We start from the raw sequence: 20,579 nt of genomic DNA on the forward strand, positions 1-20,579 counted from the left end.
CAATCTTTTGGCGTAATTTTACACTCGTATAAGTATAGTAGTGTAATAATTTCTGAAAATAAGTGTATTATAACACTAAAGGAATATATGACAGTTACAGTACAGGTTTTTTATTTGTTATACGGATCTCTAAAGAGAATTATAACTTATGTACGGAGAACCGAAATACAGCCAAACGAATACAAATATTCTATTATAAAGCTGTTTTAATTACAAAAGCTGTAAAAGACACTCCATTTATTACACAGCACAGCTACTAAGATTATAATGCTCTCCAACTATCCTGTAGGCTGTTTAAAAATTGTCGCCATTTTACAATAAAAAAAAAACGTATTTGTAAATATAATTAAAGAAATACTTGCAAATATTTAGCAGACTAACGCCGTGTTATGATTACCAGCTAAAATAAATTGTTTAGCCTTAGAATTAATATTTATAAATATTTTTGATACTCTAACCTTAAAAACAAACAGTAACTTTACCGATTTTTGATATTTTCCTTATGGTTTCTCTTTGTTATTTTGCAGGCGCGTAAATATTTTGCCAGAAAAGATACACAGGTTCACAATAAATAATAATCGGCACTTACCAATAATGTAATATTCCATTCAAGTCCTGTATAATATTTACTTTTACTTTTACCATCCACTATAACACTTTATTGTCGCCATTACTATATTACGAATTAACAAGATTAAGACATTTTAGTTTCTTAAATGATTATTATTCTCTTGTAATTCTTTCTTATAACTCATTTAAAACTTATATTCTTATATCGTACTTATAAGAGATTATCTGTAGTGTTAAGGTTTCCTGTTACACCGAAATATAGCTGTAATGCAGCTATTATGCAGCTTATGTATTGCTTATACAGCTACTCTACAGCTCTAATAACGCCAAAGGCTGTATAATTTGGGCCCTTTTTTTACTTATAAGGGCTGTATAAGCGCTTATACAGCCTTTGTACAGCCTAACTGTACAGCTTATAGTATACAAATAAACTTTAATACAGCTTATATACAGCTTGCAATGCTACTTGGGATGTAGGTGCTTGCAGTAATTCTGGGTTATATTATTAACACGGAACCCTCTTTACTTTTAGATCGGACTGTTGAGAAACACTCAAAGAAAAATGTGAACGGTTTCATTTTCAATCACCTTTATTGCACAGAAGTTATTTTGGGATTGATTTATTTTATGTCAAAACACAATGTTATTTTATATATTTAATCCAAAGCACTTTACTTAAAGAGTGGGTTAGGGTAACATTCCATTTCTGACCGCAACTGCCACTACTAGTACAAACGCGTCGGTGTTATTGTCAATGTCCATAGTAAAATGAATGGTAGTGCTGCTGTCGTTGGAAATGGACTGTCACCTTTAGTTAGACCAACAGACGATATCCAATTTTTGAAATACAATTCGTACTATGCTAAAAATCCGTGTTTGTTACAGCAGGACATCGACAGCAAAATGCAGCGGCTCTCCACACCGGCAGCGGCGGCGGGAGGAGGAAGGGAGCCCCGCCGGGTTCTGCGCGGCGCTGCACAAGACGCCGCCCGCGCCGCCGCCGGCCCTGCTGCGCCGGCTCGGCGTCAAGGAGCCCACTGGCGTCGGGAAGGTAACATATTATCTAACTCGAGTCACACGGCGCGATTCGAACTTTAAGATATCGCGCGTTAGACATTCACTAGATATGAAATAGTAAAGATATGTGACGTTCCACGGCAAAAGGTACCTTATGGCGGCTGGCGCTTACGCTTATTATTAACGCCGCTCCAATATTCAGACGGGGCAATGGTACCTTTTGCCGTGGAACGTCACATATCTTTACTATTTCATATCTAGTGCATCTCTAATTCATTTCCCGAATCGCGCCGACAGTACGGACGTCGTTATAGCATACCTATAGGTAAGGTCGTAACCTGCGGGAAGGCATGGCAAAGCATGACGAACTCTAGTTGGAACAACTCAGGCAGAAACGAAATCGCAGAGCTGCTGGACCACCCCAGGAGTCAAGACACGTCTGTGATCGATGCGGCAAGAAGTGCCGATCGGCCATTGGTCTTTACAGTCATCGGAGTCGATGTAGGCTGTAGACTACCTCCTCAAAATACCTTCTTTAGTCGCTGCAACTATCATCTTTTTTTTTTTTTTTTTATTATGAATGGGCTTACTCATGGTCACAGACTAGCCGAGGCGTAGACGTGGCCTACGATGGAGCGAGCTCGCCCAGAAGGTGCCTGTTCACTCTTGATTTGAAGGTTGCCGGGTTATAAGAACACGGAAATATAGACGCCGGCAAGGAATTCCATTCCTTGGCAGTGCGCATAAGGAAAGTAGAAGCAAAGCGCTTCGTGCGAATTGGTGGAATATCTACCAAGTAAGGATGGAAACCGGCCGTGCGTCTAAAAGTCCGATGGTAGAATGGGGACGGTGGAATAAGCAAAGCATTCTGCAAAGATGCTGTGGCCAATGATGATGATGTTGATGATAGGTAAGGAGCAATACCAACATATGTACGCACGTCATGTCTGTATCAATGGTGTGTAAGTTCTTTAGAATAGTCAGTTAAAAATATTTTGGCGTGGCCATGAAAAAAATATTATCTGGACTAAAATTGACAAGCACCTATAAGTGTAGGTACATAATTTGCGTCGTCATACCACACAGTATCTTGGTTTAAAACTGGTCTTGATAATGTAAATAAGTGCTGTACCTAATATGTATATTTCGGTGGAGATATTTTACACTAAGGCCCACTTGCACTAACCCGGGGTTAATCGGTTAAACCTGGAGTAACCATGGTTACCAGTACAATTTGACACTGGGTTGACTGTTAAACCGCTTAACCCCAGGTTAGTGGCATGGTGCAAGTGGGCCTAAGGCTGACAGTAAATCTAATATCAATGAAAATTAATAATCGCAAGCTTCGGCGAATACTTTTAGTCCATTAAACAGTGCAAATGAAGTAAATGAGATGGTGAATAACGGGCTGAAACCGCAGCGATGCTTTAGATACAACAGAACAATGCGGTAAACATGTAAATCAAAAGCCGGGTAATGAACATGCAATTCAACCACACTGCATCGAAATGTATGCTCCTATATGATTGGTATGGCAATCATAGCAATTATCATGAAAACATTACATACTTTAAAGATATATGTAAAGAGGAAAACTTATTTGTGCACATAGATATACATATTTGTGTAATTTTTTTATATTTACGCACGTTTTAATTATAATAATTATAAGAGATATTTTTTTTTTTACCGTTAAGTAACAGAGGTGGTGTACCTAACTCAAAAGACACTTAATCATTCTGATCTGTCCGAGCCACGTTTAAAAAGGAAACTCATTTAAAACCGCAGCAATTAACCCCAGAAATCGCTAATAACCCGATTGATATCTCTGGAGTTAAGGGCGAGTTCATTAGCGCAAGATCATCAGTTGTCTCATTAGAGGGAACCAATTAGTGTGGCCGGAAGGCGGCCCCTTAAATCATTGGGAAGCGTGACTCGCGTCCGTTATTGAAACCTGTGCCATTTCGCAGTATAAGGAATACAAAGAAAACAACTTTAGGAAGATGAACAAAATGGCTGAGTAAAGGAAGATGTTGCTATTATTCTTAAATGTACCTAAAGTAAGCAGTGTACGTAAAAGAAAGGTAAAAGCGCATATTGCTCAAATAGCCGTTATAATAAATCTAGATTAGTGTAGGTAATTACTGAATTAAGGTTACTCTAACTGACAGCGACGGTCGGCCCTCCAGTGCCGGTTTTGATTTGGACATACCTAAGTTTGTAGTTATGAGTCAATAGTCAATACATATCTACGTCTACCAAGAGATTATTTAATATTCAATGTTACTGCCAAAGTAACGTGCATAAATCAAAGCTCCTCACAGCCATTATTATACAGTTGTCCAATTATTGCAGCCCATTACTCGCTTGAAGCGGGTATTGGCAGGAGTTTGCCGGCTCCCAGTGCTCCGGCCAGTTAGGTAACTAGATTAGAGCTATACCAAGTCTGGACTAAGCTGCCAATGACGAGACGTGAACAGAATTCGAGACGATTTAAATCTAATAAGTCTAAAAAAGTATGAGAACTTTTACTAAACGTATTTTAGTTAAAACGATCACGAACCGGAATTGTTAAAAGCTTTACGTCATTTAACCAGACTTATTTGAGGAGAACATAGGATACCCGTTACAGAATTAAATAAACTTCGCTCGATAGAAAAACCCACACAATGTCTCTCTATTTTTACATTAGAACTCATTTTATTTCGATTGTACATACATAACAATTGAACAAATGGTGACGCTGTCAGCAATTTCGGAAATGCTCGTAATATTGTAAGTAGTTTTTAAATACACGAATGTTTACTCGAGCTCTTTGCTTGCTTCACTCCCGAGTATATTCATATATGCCCATCTCACTCGTTGGCGCTAGAAGACGTTCACCATAACTTGAAACCTTACTACTGATGGTAACCGGCATTTGCTTCCAAGGTGACGTTACGTCACCGCGTAAGACGACATACGGTAAACTAATTAGTTGCATTCACATTCATCGTGTCAGATTTACTAGTCAAATCAGCTTAATCAAAAGCTCTTGGGAATTATCGACCTAAGTTCCCTCCTCGCTGTGGGTTCGAAATATCTACAAACTGCCGTATTCGAACTTCAAGATATTCACATGAGACGACACGTACTAGATCCATTCTAGATACGTTATAGTTTAGATATCAACTAGTTCTCTTTTGCAGCGCAATTCGGGCAACCAATGTTACTTTTACGTTAGATAGAGTAAGATACCTGTTAGATGTGAATTGAATCTCTAAGTCATATCCTGTGGAAATCGTTCAAGAGTATCTCCAGAATCGCGCAAATGTTAAATTTGACAGGTTAGATCTTAAACATATCGTTATCGTATCTTGGTGATGTCGAAAAGATATCGAATAGATATCTACTTATTTCAAAATCCGAATCAGGCCCAATGTGCTTGTGTAGCGCTTTTTCCTTTAAGTGTCACTGTTAAAACGGCTTTCTAATCGAACAAACAACACTAATAACAAAAATTTTAAATATGAGTTTTATTTCTAAGACTTATCCTTATCTAACGGTCTGATTATTTTCCATCGCAATGCCCTTGCTTTATCCAGGCGCACAGCTAGGACGGAAATACGTCTGCCTGTCTGTATTTCTTTTACTTATTGCTGGACAGAGGTCAGACAATAGATAGGCTTCTTTAAGCGATCTTAAGTCTTGCCAAGCCCCGCTCACAAAGAGATGACCGTATCAAAGAGTTTTCTTCTCTATTTTAATGGCTTTATAACACAAGTTATCACCACAAGAACGTAATTGATACATACATTCGATAATTCTACTCTATTTGTCATGGGATATGGTCGTTTTTACAATGAATCTAGACTACGAGATATGAAATTCTTTTCGTTATTTCAAGAGGACTTAAGTTCTGTGATTTTCATTTATTTTATTGTTTTTAACTTGTACGCTTGCGTGAGTCGAACGTAATGGATTCATTTGCGGATGTAGACGCGAGTTGCCAATCTGTACAATTAACTGAGCCCTCACTTGGATTATATTATTGGCTCACATTACATTTATAACATAGGTATACTTATATAGATGCTTTACAATTACTAAACATCATATATATTTTTAATTTATAGAAATAAAGTACCTAGTTATTAGGCTATTACATATTGGAAAAAATGGCATACCTATTTCACGGCACGAAAATAGTAACCCGTTAACACTCCTCCCTTGCTCGGTTACACGAGCAATTACGCCAGTGGCAGGGTTAATGTGATAAGTGACGCGCTAACAAGCTCCAGGTGCAACGTGGCTAAGATTTTTTTACAAGTGGAGATTTTAAAAGATTTTCACGCCTCGGGGATGGAATTATATCCCCCTAATTTGATTAAGCGAGGCACCGAGAGGGTTGAGGTATCCCGTTATAGTACGCAATTTCTTTTACTGAACGTTTGCATTTTTTAATCCTGTGTCAGACGTACAAATTTTGACAAATATAGATAGGTACACAGTCACAAATAATCCGAGGTCAGTTGGTAAAAACGCATTTACAAGAGTCAGTTTTATGCTTTCTTTTAAAAATCGAAATATATGTTAAGTAATGTTCATATGTACAGTAGCCAATATGTTATATTAAAATATTTTAATATACCATTATAATGTAAGACATAGATTTTATGTGTGGTGAAACTTTTTGACTCCATGTCTGATCTGGATAAATAAAAAAAAAACAATTAACAAGTAATCTTAATATAATTAAACTTATTTATAGGCCCGTGAAATCCAGAACTTACTAATAAAATTAGTAGGTATATCTTACTACCTAATAATGTAACTAAAAGTTCATGTACATAACTATGTATAAAGCACATTGTTTTAGCATTTTTCCACAAAGTCGTTTTCCCTACACAGCCATTCTACAACATCCTGAACTATTCAGAATAAAAAATTAACTCCACGAAGCAAGGCATTTGCAATTCAAGAGGCTAGATAGTACAGAGCACTTGTGACAAAAACTCTTAGCGACGCTAACGAAACCTTGCACCCGTTCGCTTTTATACATATTCGTTTAAACTACAGCGAGGGATTGCCACAGTACTTACTCGTAAATATAAAATCATTCTAATACACTCTAATACATAAACCCCAGCTCAAGTTTGGATATAACGTTTGAATTGTATTCGTAGTACCCACGTCCTACATACGAAAAACAAATTGTACGGGAGATAAAGGACATTTCTATGTACTTACCCCTATTTACTTATCTTCCTATAACTCTAAATAGATCCATTCGACAGGTCATCATCTAAAAACAAGCCACGAACGCCAAAAGAAATGAAATAACACATTTCAGAAAGTTGATCAACAGGAAAACCCGTGAAAAACACACAACAACCGCTTTGAGAAAAATAAACGCTTTGGCCACTTGTGTGTGTCAAAACAATCTCCTGTGTTATTAGGATCTAATACTATTGGTAGCGTCTCGAGGGAGCTCACGAGAGTGTAGTGGGCTTCAGATAGAAAAGACTGTTGGTATTATTTCACCGAAAAGAATGCCAAAGTAACAGCAAACTTAAAATATTCTTCGTAGAAAAGTAATTTCTTACTTACATTTTATGATGTAAATGAAGTAAAGAAAAAAAAACGTATTTTCTTCAAAACTGAATAATTAATTGATAATTTTCTGAGAATTATAATAAATAAAACAATTGTGTGACAGGTGAGCACTCTACCAGTATTATTTTACAAGCTTAAGTAAGGTTACCACCTCTAAGCAAATTTCTAAAGCACATCATTATACTTATAATTATAAAAAAATCCTGTAAGAGCAACCGATATAATAATAGTCAGTGTATTCTTCCCCACTATTCCTCCGTCAATTTGTACCGTCCAATGGAAAGGCCGGCTGCTACCCGCGGGATTAAACTCCTTATTGATTATTGGACCCTTTTTTATTGTACGAGCCGTAAGTGACTGACTTCAAGCGTCATAAACCATAGATTGTGAACTAGATGTAGCAAGCACTCTAATTAGTGTGACATTGACAACAGTATTTTTTTATAACTACTGTAATGTACCTATGTATTAATTGTGCACAAGACCGGTTAAATTTTAAACAAAAAGAAGTCTACACACAAAGCTTCCTTTTTAAATGGAATAGGAATTAAATTAATTAAGTTGATGAGTAAATAGAATCAGGCGTTACAGATAATGCATAATATTGCATAATATTGCATGTAAACAATACGCAAGTATAACGGGTTAGCACTGATTGACTAGCACGTTATCTTTTCGCGGATTAGCAAAGTAATTAGCAAAAATTTGTTTTTAGTTAAATTTATGAGTGTTAAAAACTTATAATATTATTTTTACCCACCCCAGCTGTCCCAATTTGTAACCTGTAAGTAACTGCATCCGAATAATTAATGAATGAATGAAATGAATGAAAACATTTATTTTCAGGCAACTATAATATTCTCTGAACTCACCGCTACCGCTTGTGTATCTTAGGCTTTTACGACAAGCAGCCACACATCCCTCAATTCGCGTATAGATGATTTATACAGTACGCGATATTGATACTACAGACCTACTTCTTTTGATGTCCTCTTGATGGGAGGAAACACATCAATAGAGTCCGAAGGGGCTTCCATCATATACCTATTATTATTGTTCCCAACAGAAACGAGACCACAAGCAATACATTTTAGCAAACTTATTTATTATCCCAATTACTTACTATAATTGTGATGAACGGTAATCATAACTATGAAATGGATATCACAATTTTTAGTTTAAAAATGTATTATTCGTCTGCTAAGCAATAGTAGTCAATAATTTGGTTTTAGTTTTAATATAGACATCAAAAATGCATACATCCAAATTGAAACTCATTTTCTCTTATATTTTTACGCAAACTAATATGTAGTTGACTTGTTAACAAAATTCAATTATTCGCCAACATCAAGTTGGGCACCGCGAAGCGCAAATTCACGCGGCATTCTATTAACTTTGCGGTACTGGGCAAATGTTAACATTGGAAAACATGATGCAAAATTTCATTAATTGAGTGATTTTACAATGTATGTATGCTGAATTAATTTAACTATAAGATGAACTAACCCTAATATCGATAAAATCTAGAAAAGTTTTAGTAATTTTGAGGTATTTCTATAATAATAGTTTGCTCGGGTTTATAGATTCACGTAGACGTAAAAGTCTAATATTATCCGAATATACTTTTATCCATAGAAGAAACATAAACATACTATACGCACTATACTTATACTGTATTAAGCTTGTGAAAGCTCATAGCTATAAGCATCATCTCTCCCTAGTCTTATACTGGAGTTGTTTCTTACAAGCTAGTTGATTCGTAGCATTATACACCCAACGTTGCTTACACAATGATCACAACAAATCATAACTTTCATCCACGCATCAGACATTACAGCCGCTGTGTACACAAAAAAATCTAATGAAGAGTGCATAAAATCCGGCAATAAGCGGCCGTCGGGCGTTTTATCAAATTATTCGCGCTTGGCGGCCGTCCAGCCGGACAGTCGCACACTAAACCTGTTTAATCGCACAAGGTTAAAGTAAGAGAGATATGGGTACTAAATATTAGTGTTACCATTACCACACTATTTTAGGTTGACACCTTTACAAATGAAAATATTTTTTTATTGAATATGCAGGTTAATAATAATAAGAATAGTCTAGTCGGCAGAGACTCTGCCTACGAAGCAGGAGGTCCCGGGTCGAATCCTGGTAAGGGCATTTATTTGTGTGTTTATCACTTTGTCCCTGAGTTATGGATGTTTTCTCTGTATAAAAGTATTTATGTGTGATTATATATTATATATATTGTCGTCTAGTATCCACAACACAAGCCTTATTGAGCTTACCGTGGGACTTGATAAAGTCTACGTGGGTAATTATTCCTATATTATACATATATTTGTATATGTTTCTGATAATCCCTAAAAACATATTTTGTATAACATGCAAATTTTACCCCAAAAGTAATACTCTGTTTCATACTCTGTTTCCCTCGTAAACATGTATAACTAGGTACCTCTACAATAATAATAATGTCTTGTTAGAGTTTAATTAAACCGTAAAACCGTTGCGTCCGCGACAGTACAGTCTAGTTCGCAGCGAACTAATGTAAGCTATTACACCGCTTGTTTCACTCGGTTTTAGCTACGGTTAAATGTAAACAATGGCTGCGGCACGGTGCAATAGAGCAGCTTACAAGCTGCTATACGACTTTGTCGTTGTTTTTACAAGAACATCTAACGTTCACATTTTTAGGGTTCCGTGCGTCAAAAGGAAAAAACGGAACCCTTATAGGATCACTCGTTCGTCTGTCTGTCTGTCTTTCTGTCCGTCTGTCACAGCCTATTTTTTTTTAACTACTGGACCAATTACGTTGAAATGTGGTACTCATATTAGTGACCCAAAGATGGATATGTAACGTAAGCAAATGAATTTAAAAACATGCGAGGGTAAATGAGAAAGTTAAAAAAATACGTTTTTCAAACTATATCGTGTTATAAGTAAATGAAAGAGCTCATTTAAAATACATAGCTTATTATAAGTTATTTAAGAAAATAGCCAAAAAATGGGTCTGGGTCTAATATTTTGAAAATCATACACAAAATAGTTCTTTACCTATAGATAACAGGAAAACCTATTAGAAATGTCAAGCGTGAGTAGGACTTAGGTAATATACGGAACCCTTGGAACGCAAGTCCGCCTCGCACTTGGCCGGTTTTTATTCAGCAATGGGTGAGCAGCTCGTGTGTAAATAAGTAATTTTGATGGGCGGATGTGGGATTAAAAGACACGCGAACACGGTAATGTTATGCAAACAAATGTATCAATTTATACACATGAAATAGAACCCCTCCTACCATAAGATCAGAAGATCACACACGAAGAGCACACACGATTTAATTTAATAAGTTGGAAGGATCAATACCATTAATTAACCATATTTCAATACGAACTTAGATATATAGTATAAGTATAACTGACAATTTCTTCTGCTTCTGTAAAACTCCTTTTCGTTTTGATTAATTTTGATAAATGTTTCTACCTAAAAGGAATGTTGACTCTCGACGCATAGGGGGCTGTCCATAAATTCGTCATAGACTTTTGACGTTTTTTGACCCCCCCCCCTCCCAAAATCATGCATCGAATGACCCCGTGTCCTCCTACGTCATGCTACCATCATCCGATGTCCAGACCCACCTAATTTGAAATGACGTAATTTATGAATAGCCCCTAGGTACACACATAATACATACCTATACTAAATTATCGAATGTTTTTTTGAAGCTAATGAAATTTTTGTCCAAAATCTTCCATATATTCAGCACACATTGTCGTACTCGTATCTGGGCTCTAGTGAGTAGATCGGTCGCGGACGAGTGCGCGACGATGGCCGCGTCGCTCGTTAATCAATTACCCGGTTGTTTTCACGCGAATTAACGCCCACTTCCCTTCCAAGATCGGGCCATTAAATTAGCTGAAAATCGCATTATTTACAAACCCTTACTCAATTTCAGTTCGACTTCACAGTGAGGTAAAACTGTTTAAATACGGCCGCCTAAGTATCTAACAGTGGAGTTTATAATGATCCATGTTTGTTTTTTTTTACAACTTCTATAGATTTTCGATTTTTTCGAAGTTTTTCGATTTTAAGTAGTAGATAGGTCATAAAATTACGTCAGTTCTTTTCTTTCATTTAAATGAATATTACTGGAGCCTCCGTCCCTGCGCTTATTTATTTGAAAGCGATACGTTTTACCATATCTCGGGACCATTAGCAATACGTTTATTTTTAGGGAGTATAATGAATTAATTGTCAGAAAATAAATTCACGGTCCTGTCGATTCGTAATAACACGTCAACTTTTATGATCGCAAACCATTCCTATTTAACAACATTCCCAGCACTCATACCACACATAAAATAACTAGCCTATTTCATGGCCCCACTTTTCCAAATCACGGTCCTCAAACACAAAACGCTTTTATTTTTATTCCGGTTTCAGCTTGATTGATTCCGCTTTTCCATTCCTGATTGTCATCGCCACTTTGCCGGGTCGGCTTTTCCCGCTTTTTGATATTACTTTATAAATTCAATAACACGCAGTTTTACTTTTTGAAAAAAAATTCATGTTTTTAGTTTATGTGCCAAATTTATTATAATTTTTTCAAGTGTAATTTAGAACTATGTTCGTCATTTTTTCTATCGAGCAAAAGTCAAAAACTCGGGATTCGAATCGCTGTAGTTCCTAAAGAAAGGTCTCAAGATTGCTACCTAATTAAGTTTTTGGCAACCGTATCGTGATCTAAATTAGCGTTCAAAAATTCAGTTCTGAGCCTACTGTGCCTTAATAATAAACATAAAATATTGTATTGTAATGCGATATGAATATGACCTACTGAAAAACCATAACTTTTACACAATTCGCAATCTTTTTTGTATGTACCAGTACGACATACACATCTATCTACCAGCAGATACTAATTATTACGGTATCGTAGAGCTGTGGAAATTTTATTCATTATTTAAATCCCAATACTAAGTAGAGTAAGTAGTTGAATAATTCAAATCCTATTACTTAATCGGATCGGATGATTTATCAAATAATCTTTAATACGTTTGATGTTTCTTGCATGTTAGTTATTTTGCATGAATAATTTAATAGATGCTCTTTACCTGCTTTGTTTGTTATTGAAGTAAAAAAATCTTGCACACAAAGCCAATACAATCATAATATCTGGGTGATTTAGATACAACTATTAGCCTATTATGAAAGGATTTTATCCGCACATGCTTCTGACAAGGCAAGGTCGCAATATATCTTCTATATTTTCTTTTTATTTGTATTAAGGTTATCCAGTTACTTATCATCAGAGGTCGGACAGGGTGAGCTATTTACCTTATAATTTGACATGTATTACGTCATATTATAAAGCAAATAGCTCACCCTGTCCGACCTCTGCTTATCATAGCTTGTATGATTTCTTTTTTTAATATTACATATTTCCAAAAATCAATCGGCTATCCTAGATTATGCTATTGTAATTCGATTTAGGGCCACTTGCACCATTCACTAACCCGGGGTTAACCGGTTAAACCATGGAGTTACCATGGTTACCAGTACAATTTGACACTGTGTTAACAGTTTAACCGATTAAGCCCGGGTTAGTGGAATGGTGCAAGTGGGCCTTAGTGATTAAAATACATTTTGCATAACGAGAATGGTGCAAAATTTGAAATGCGTGAACAAATGTGAGAACAATGTACTGCCGATGCCGTCCTAGGTGAAAAAGGCGTATGTAATTATGAAACGCGCAATGTAATACGTAAGTTTCGCTCAGCATGGTGACATATTCGAGTTGAAAACCGGTGCTACAAACCGCGGTGTTGTCCCAATGCCCGTTTGATAAGCTTATTACTGCCGCAAACGTCCACGAAATTAATTAGTCCCATCAAATGGTCTATTTGCCGCCCCGTCCGCCCGTGGTGCCGGCGAGAGACGAGGGATATTGTTATTTGATAGGTACATTTAAAGATACGTATACCTCACCTACGTTCATCCATTTGTCGTCTTTGTAATACCTAATCGAAAATTTTGTCGAAATATGAAGAACTATTTTCGAGAAATGACGCACTGCTCCCTGATTTAATCATGTATAAGCTATATGTATTATTTAGGCATATGAATGATAAATAAATAGCTAATTCAAACCAACCATTGTGATATACAGAGGCGTAAAATAAAAACAATCGCCGAATCACACAAGTTGTCTAAGAATAATAAAAATGCAACATAGATTCGTTACCTATATTTAAATAACCAATACAAACTTTCTTACTTCAATGTAAAAGTACGTCATATAAAAATGATACCGCTAATATTTTGTGTTTGTACCACAACATAAGATATGAAGTCATAATGGCTACAGGTAAAATTTGTGTGCCGCAGTTATTTGGCTTTTAAATCAATGTGTTGTTGATAAAAAGGTGCTTTGTTTAGGGGTTATCGGAGGCCACACGGAAACCAATTTTGAGGGGGAATAGCCAATTTGCTACATGAAGCATGGGGACTACCTACCTACTTACCTACCCAGGTTGGCTAGAGTTCTAGTCTGAAGGAAAGTTAAGCGGCAGGTACCAAGTCATTTTTATTATAGTTTTTTTACGTATTTTCATTAAAAAGAAAAAAAATATCTATAATGAAACTAATAGAAATAATTACTGGATATTTTTATTAGGTATTTGCTATTTATTTATTTTCTACATGTTTACTATAAAACAGTGTGACTGTGGGATTCGCAGTCTCAAGTTAAGTATTTTATAAATAAATACGACTCTCGGTATTTAAACGAAAAGACGCTAAAATTTAAAATTAAATAGGTAAGTAACTATCTTTTTTTTTTTTTTCATATGCCTCCCGAGTTGCAGGTTTGCCAAAGACCTTCAGTTATGTACGTCTAACACGGTAGTCGGGTCACCAACCGTTAAATCTGTCCATTACGTCTGTTACATAATGTATTCAGCTTGTTGTAAACTCTGTACAAAATCAGTTTACGAACAATTCCAACGACGTTCACATATGCACATAATAAAGAAGAAGATAAGCTCTCACTAATGGCGCGGTAGTGTGGCCACATCTTTATTTACTACGTTGATAGTTATCTTTTCACGACGAGTGCTAATGTAGATGGGGCTTAGAATTAAACTTGGATACTGGATAGCTTCAATATATGTATAGCATCTAGGTTATTGTGGATTTGATTGACACTTTATTTTCTTCTAATATATCACCTACACTCAGCTCCTAAATAATAATTGCAAGGCAGTATAATGTTACGTAATATCAAGTAATATGCATTTTAAATATAGGTATTTCATGCAAGCTCATGATAGTCATAATCGTAAATTGAATGTAACGGCAGTATGACATGGCAACCATGTGTACCATAATCGAGCATTTTTTCTGGTTTCTTGATTATTTTGTGCATAAAAGATTAAAGTTAGGAGGGGCGTAAAACTAGGAAAATAGAAACAAAAGATTGGAGCGGAAATGACGTGCCGCGCGAAACTTACGAGAGAAGATTTCACGATCGCGCCGGTTTTGACGTTTTTCGTCAATATAATTTGAATTAAATATATGTAATATTCAATCAATTCAAATTACTTGTTTCAATGATCCATAGATTGTTGCATATTAAATATTTTTGATCCCTATAAATAATAGAAACAATACACATACACCATTATAGTAATAAATAATTTACAGTTGTCGCGTGGTATTATATTGTGCCTAAGTACAATGAAAAATCATGAGCCTACTAATGTAAATTTTAAACTGCTCTTTTTAAAACTTTGTGACTAAAAAAAAACAATGAAGAAGTTAAAAATAATAATTTTCTTTATTGAAATAAAACATCAATATGCAAAACTTTAAATAACTAAGTAAATATACGTGTTATCCCGAATAATATTTTGCCAATTCCGTAATTACACCAACTAAAGACAGAAGCGTACCCCGTGACCCATTAAGGAACATATTTATAACCCATTGGTGCGGGTGCGGTGATGCCGTGACTACGCGACGTTTGTCCAATTAATGGTATAAATATCTTCAGTCGCCGCGAGTACCTAATAAGCATTACAATAACCGTATAGTCGCTGATATACAATATTTCTGAACGCGAAACCGCCGTTAGTGGTTCACAGTCGATTTAACGGGATTTCTGGTGAGCTTTATTGTGAAATTGAACGTGATTGTGATTTGATGGTAAACATTAAAAAAAACGTCAATTTGAGCACCTAAAAATTAGTGGTAATAAAAAAAAATAACATTTTAATATCATAATCTTTAATCTAGTACCTATAACTATTAAAATTGAGCCTCAGACCTTTGAGACTCTACCTTATCATTTTCATTTAATTTTTCATATGCATGTGTTACTCACACTGAAAGAAGGAAAAGGTTGATTTTGCACGTGTTGGCGACAAATTAGTTGAATTAACAAAATGATGGGTTAAAGCAAAATGAACAAATTGTTGTTTTTACAGAAAAGTTTTTGTTGATATGAAAACAGTTGTATTTACCTATTTGTACATGTTGGCGTAACAATTCCTGCAAAGTTTAATAGGTAATTGTTGATTTTACTGTTCAAATTATTGAAATAACAATTTAAATAGTAAAGTTAACAAAACAAATACGTTAAAACAACAAAAGATATTCAACCATTTGTTAATTACCAGAAACAACAAAATAAATTTGTTAATTATGTCTGTTCACAATAGTTGACTTTAATATAAATGTTAATGTTGGAATCAAGCTGATTGGCATAACCCTTTCAAATGTTTCTCCCAACCGTTCCACAAACAATAGGGATAACAATATAAGCAAGTAATAACCACAGCAAGCCATAAAGCTAAATCAACACGTTCGAATGGTGAAATGAACACCCGAAATATGGTTAAAATAACGATATGAACAAGTTAAATCCTTACCAAAAAAAGGCAGTTGACACAACCCTTTGAAATGTTTGTTTTATTCGTCACACAAACAGTTGAGATAACAATATTAAACAGGTAAAAACTACAGTAACACATAAAGCTAAATCTACATGTTCGAATGGTTAAACTAACTCACACGCTGGGGTTAAAATAACAATATAAACAGGTTCAGTAAAATACAAAAAAAAACGATTGACATAATTCTTTCTTGTGTTTGTTTCAACTGTCACACAGAGAGTTGGGATAACAATATACATAGGTAATAACAACATTAATACAAAAAGCTAAATCAACCTATGCGAATGGTTAAACTAGTCCTTTCAAGTGTTTGTTTCAACTGTCACACAGACAGTTGGGATAACAATATACAAAAGTAAAAACAACATCATACGAAAAGCCAAATCAACCTGTTCGAATAGTTAAACTAACCCTTTCAAGCGTTTGTTTCAACTGTCACACAGACAGTTGGGATAACAATATACAAAAGTAAAAACAACATCATACGAAAAGCTAAATCAACCTGTTCGAATAGTTAAACTAGTCCTTTCAAGTGTTTGTTTCAACTGTCACACAGACAGTTGGGATAACATTATACAAAAGTAAAAACAATATCATACGAAAAGCTAAATCAACCTGTTCGCATAGATAAACTAGCCTTTTCAAGTGGTTGTTTCAACTGTCACACAGACAGTTGGGATAACATTATGCAAAAGTAAAAACAACATCATACGAAAAGCTAAATCAACCTGTTTGCATAGTTAAACTAGCCCTTTCAAGTGTTTGTTTCAACTGTCACACAGACAGTTGGGATAACAATATACAAAAGTAAAAACAACATCATACGAAAAGCCAAATCAACCTGTTCGAATAGTTAAACTAACCCTTTCAAGCGTTTGTTTCAACTGTCACACAGACAGTTGGGATAACAATATACAAAAGTAAAAACAACATCATACGAAAAGCTAAATCAACCTGTTCGCATAGATAAACTAGCCCTTTCAAGTGGTTGTTTCAACTGTCACACAGACAGTTGGGATAACATTATGCAAAAGTAAAAACAACATCATACGAAAAGCTAAATCAACCTGTTTGCATAGTTAAACTAGCCCTTTCAAGTGTTTGTTTCAACTGTCACACAGACAGTTGGGATAACAATATACAAAAGTAAAAACAACATCATACGAAAAGCTAAATCAACCTGTTCGAATAGTTAAACTAGTCCTTTCAAGTGTTTGTTTCAACTGTCACACAGCCAGTTGGGATAACAATATACAAAAGTAAAAACAACATCATACGAAAAGCTAAATCAACCTGTTCGCATAGTTAAACTATCCCTTTCAAGTGTTTGTTTCAACTGTCACACAGACAGTTGGGATAACAATATACAAAAGTAAAAACAACATCATACAAAAAGCTAAATCAGCTTGTTCGCATAGTTAAACTAGCCCCTTTAAGTGTCTGTTTTAACTAACACACACGCAGTTGGGATAACAATATACAAGGATAAAAACAACATCAATACAAAAAGCTGTATCAACCTGTTCGAATGGGTAAAATAGCCCTTTCAAATGTTTGTCTCAACCGTTCCACAAACATTTGGGATATCAATATAAACAGTTAAAAACAATAGCACGACATAAAGCTAGATCTACGCGTTCGAATGGTTAAACGAACACCCGAGTTAAGGTTAAAATAACGATACGAACGGTTTAAATCCTTTAAAATAAAAGTCAATTGACACAGCTTTATTGAATTATATTTGAGTGATATAAAGTTAGAATGTAACTGTGTGATCCTTGTATTTCAACCCGTACAAGATTAGAACCTTTTTCATGTAATGTCATTGAGTTTTTCTTTATTGATTTAAATGCCATCTAAATGAGTGGCCATCTAAACGTTACGGTCACGTGATCGCTGTCTCGAGTTTATCATTTTTTCCCCACCTCAAAAAGTGCCCAGCGCCGCTAAAGAAGTTTTCACTTCAAAAAGTCAATTGACACAACTCTTTTTAATGTTTATTTTATCCGTCACAAAAACAGTTGATATAACAATATCAAACAGGTAAAAACTACATGTTCGAATGGCTAAGCTAACTCACGTGCTGGGGTTTAAATAACAGTATAAACAGGTTAGGTCCAGTACAAAAAAAAACGATAGACATAATTCTTTCAAGTGTTTGTTTCAACTGTTACACTGACAGTTGGGATAACAATATATAAAGGTAAAAACAACATTAAGCTTTGAACCGTCATTTGAAGCCTAACATAAATAAATAATTTGAGAGTAGCAAACTTGATTTCCTGTAACAGATCGGTCAAACCACGAATACTCCCCACTCCATCCCTACCTTGTGACGTCAGGTCCTGTGCACCAGGTGGGGCAACGAGGCAGGTAGCGCTCGGAGCCCTCGTCATTGGCTCTCAAATATGAATGTACACAATGAAAGCGTTTTAATGGTAGGTAGGTAAAACGCTGCTATTAATACAAAAAGCTAAATCAGCCTGTTCGAATGGTTGAACTAGACCTTTCAAATGTTTGATTTAACCGACACACAAAGAGTTGGGACAACAATATAAACAGTTAAAAACAACAAATAATTAATAATAATAAATAAATTTGGCCTATATACGTCCCACTGCTGGGCACAGGCCTCCTATCATGCGCGAGAGGGCTTGGGCTATAGTCCCCACGCTAGCCCCATGCGGATTGAGCAGTACCATCTTTACCATAAGGGCACACGGGGCCCGTGCCCAGGGCCCCCCAGACAGTAACAGTATAATATATGATTACCCATAGTAAATACTCGCTACGCTCGTGTTTCAATTTTGGAGTCTTTCGCTTGCTCGGGTATCAATATTAGCAGGAGAAGTTAAACATATGTTGCCACCGAGTGAAACACAAAATTTTTCACCACACCAACACAAGAAAACTACTAACTGTAAATTAATATCAAACAAAATCAAAGCAAATCGATTCAAAATGAATGTTATTAAATATTTGTCATTCAAAATCATCATTTAAAAGCTAATTCTACCAGCAAACCTAAGAAAACAACTTAAAATTTGCATTAATCAAATGTAAACTTTGCCTCACATGTGAATAAAATGCAACTTTCTTATTCGTTTTTGAACAATCAAAAGAGCCTTTGCCATCTGGTGTGGTAAAAATAACATGATAATACTCGTTTCGAACCTAGAAATGAGCCCGCGCGAACGAAATTATAAGTAGGTACTTACTTACTTACTTCGTTTTTTTACTATTAGAAAGAATTCCATCGAAGTAAGCGTGCAGTTTTTATCAGGTTCTTTAATTGTTAATAATAGGTAATGGAATTATCTAACGTAGCATGGTCAATACTTATAATTTACTTACTTCAAAATTTTACCCTAAATATGCCTGATTTGGAACCACAACTTTTTTTCTGTGAAGTTCTTTCTAATGCTAAAATAATGAAGTAGGTAAGTAAGTAGGTATAAGAAACAGTCATCAGTCATCACCTGTACGGCTACCACCAGTTTTGACATTGACATAACGCTCACGTTTACGTAACTTACTTTCTATGCATCTCGCTCGTACTCGCATATGCGAGCAATAGTGGAAGCGAGATGTACAGAAAGTAAATTACGTAGACGTGAGCGTTATGTCAATGTTAAAACTGATGGTAGAGGCTCTGCACGACGCGACGCGCATCTGCAAAACTCAAAATGTTCCGCCGGGCGAATATTCGACCGACGGTCAGGCTAAATGTCCGGTATCCGGTTAGTATCCGACCAAACAACTATCCCTTGCATCTCTACATTCGATTACAAACAGAACCTAGAATAATTTTCACCAGAATTCACACAAACAGTTGGGATAACAATAATATAAACAGGTAAAATCGACATCAATAATATAGTTTATACTTGCTAAGCTGTATTAGCAAAGTCGCATACGTATTTTCTGGTTTTCCTTATTATTTTTAAAATCGCAACTCTTTTCACATTTTTACATTACTTTTACAGTAATATCGCTTTAAGTACGTGACCCCATTATTAGGCGCGGTTTCGCTTTAACGCGAATTTCAAATTTCGCGGATTGCATATGCAGTCATTTATTTACGTGTTAAATCATTTTGTCGAACATCGAAGTTAATTAATAATAAAAGGATATCCGTCTAGCTAGCTCACGTGCGAGAAGCATGGCAATAGGTTACCTACTTGACTTGCGTTCGTTTATTTAATTTTCGGCAGTATTCGGTTTTATTCGCTGTTACTAATGTTCACAATGTTAAGTGACGTGCCATCGCCATCGAATTTCTAGTGTAACTCTGACCTCCAAATACGCGGATTTATTTTTAAATTGCATATCTAGTTATAGTGGTTATTATGGTAAAAAGTAAGACAAAATAGGTGTCTTTAGAATAGACAACTAAGACGGCGGCGAAGGACGCGTCTTAAAGGACGCCATACACGGTA

At 35.6% G+C, this 20,579-nt stretch overlaps 1 protein-coding gene across 5 annotated transcripts in view; it reads left to right on the plus strand.

The window, feature by feature from the left end:
* Window positions 1–20,579, plus strand: part of LOC134663705 (kinesin-like protein CG14535) — a 323,990-nt gene that overhangs the window by 253,759 nt on the left and 49,652 nt on the right. For 3 of the 5 annotated variants that reach the window (XM_063520163.1, XM_063520178.1, XM_063520186.1), the window contains one exon: window positions 1,456–1,621. In XM_063520163.1, coding sequence (XP_063376233.1) covers window positions 1,456–1,621 — 166 coding nt within the window. The remainder of the gene's footprint in view (window positions 1–1,455; window positions 1,622–20,579) is intronic. The other 2 variants (XM_063520170.1, XM_063520193.1) reach the window with 1 other exon arrangement.

This window comes from Cydia fagiglandana, chromosome 1 (assembly GCF_963556715.1).
Source record: "Cydia fagiglandana chromosome 1, ilCydFagi1.1, whole genome shotgun sequence".
Taxonomy (NCBI): domain Eukaryota; kingdom Metazoa; phylum Arthropoda; class Insecta; order Lepidoptera; family Tortricidae; genus Cydia; species Cydia fagiglandana.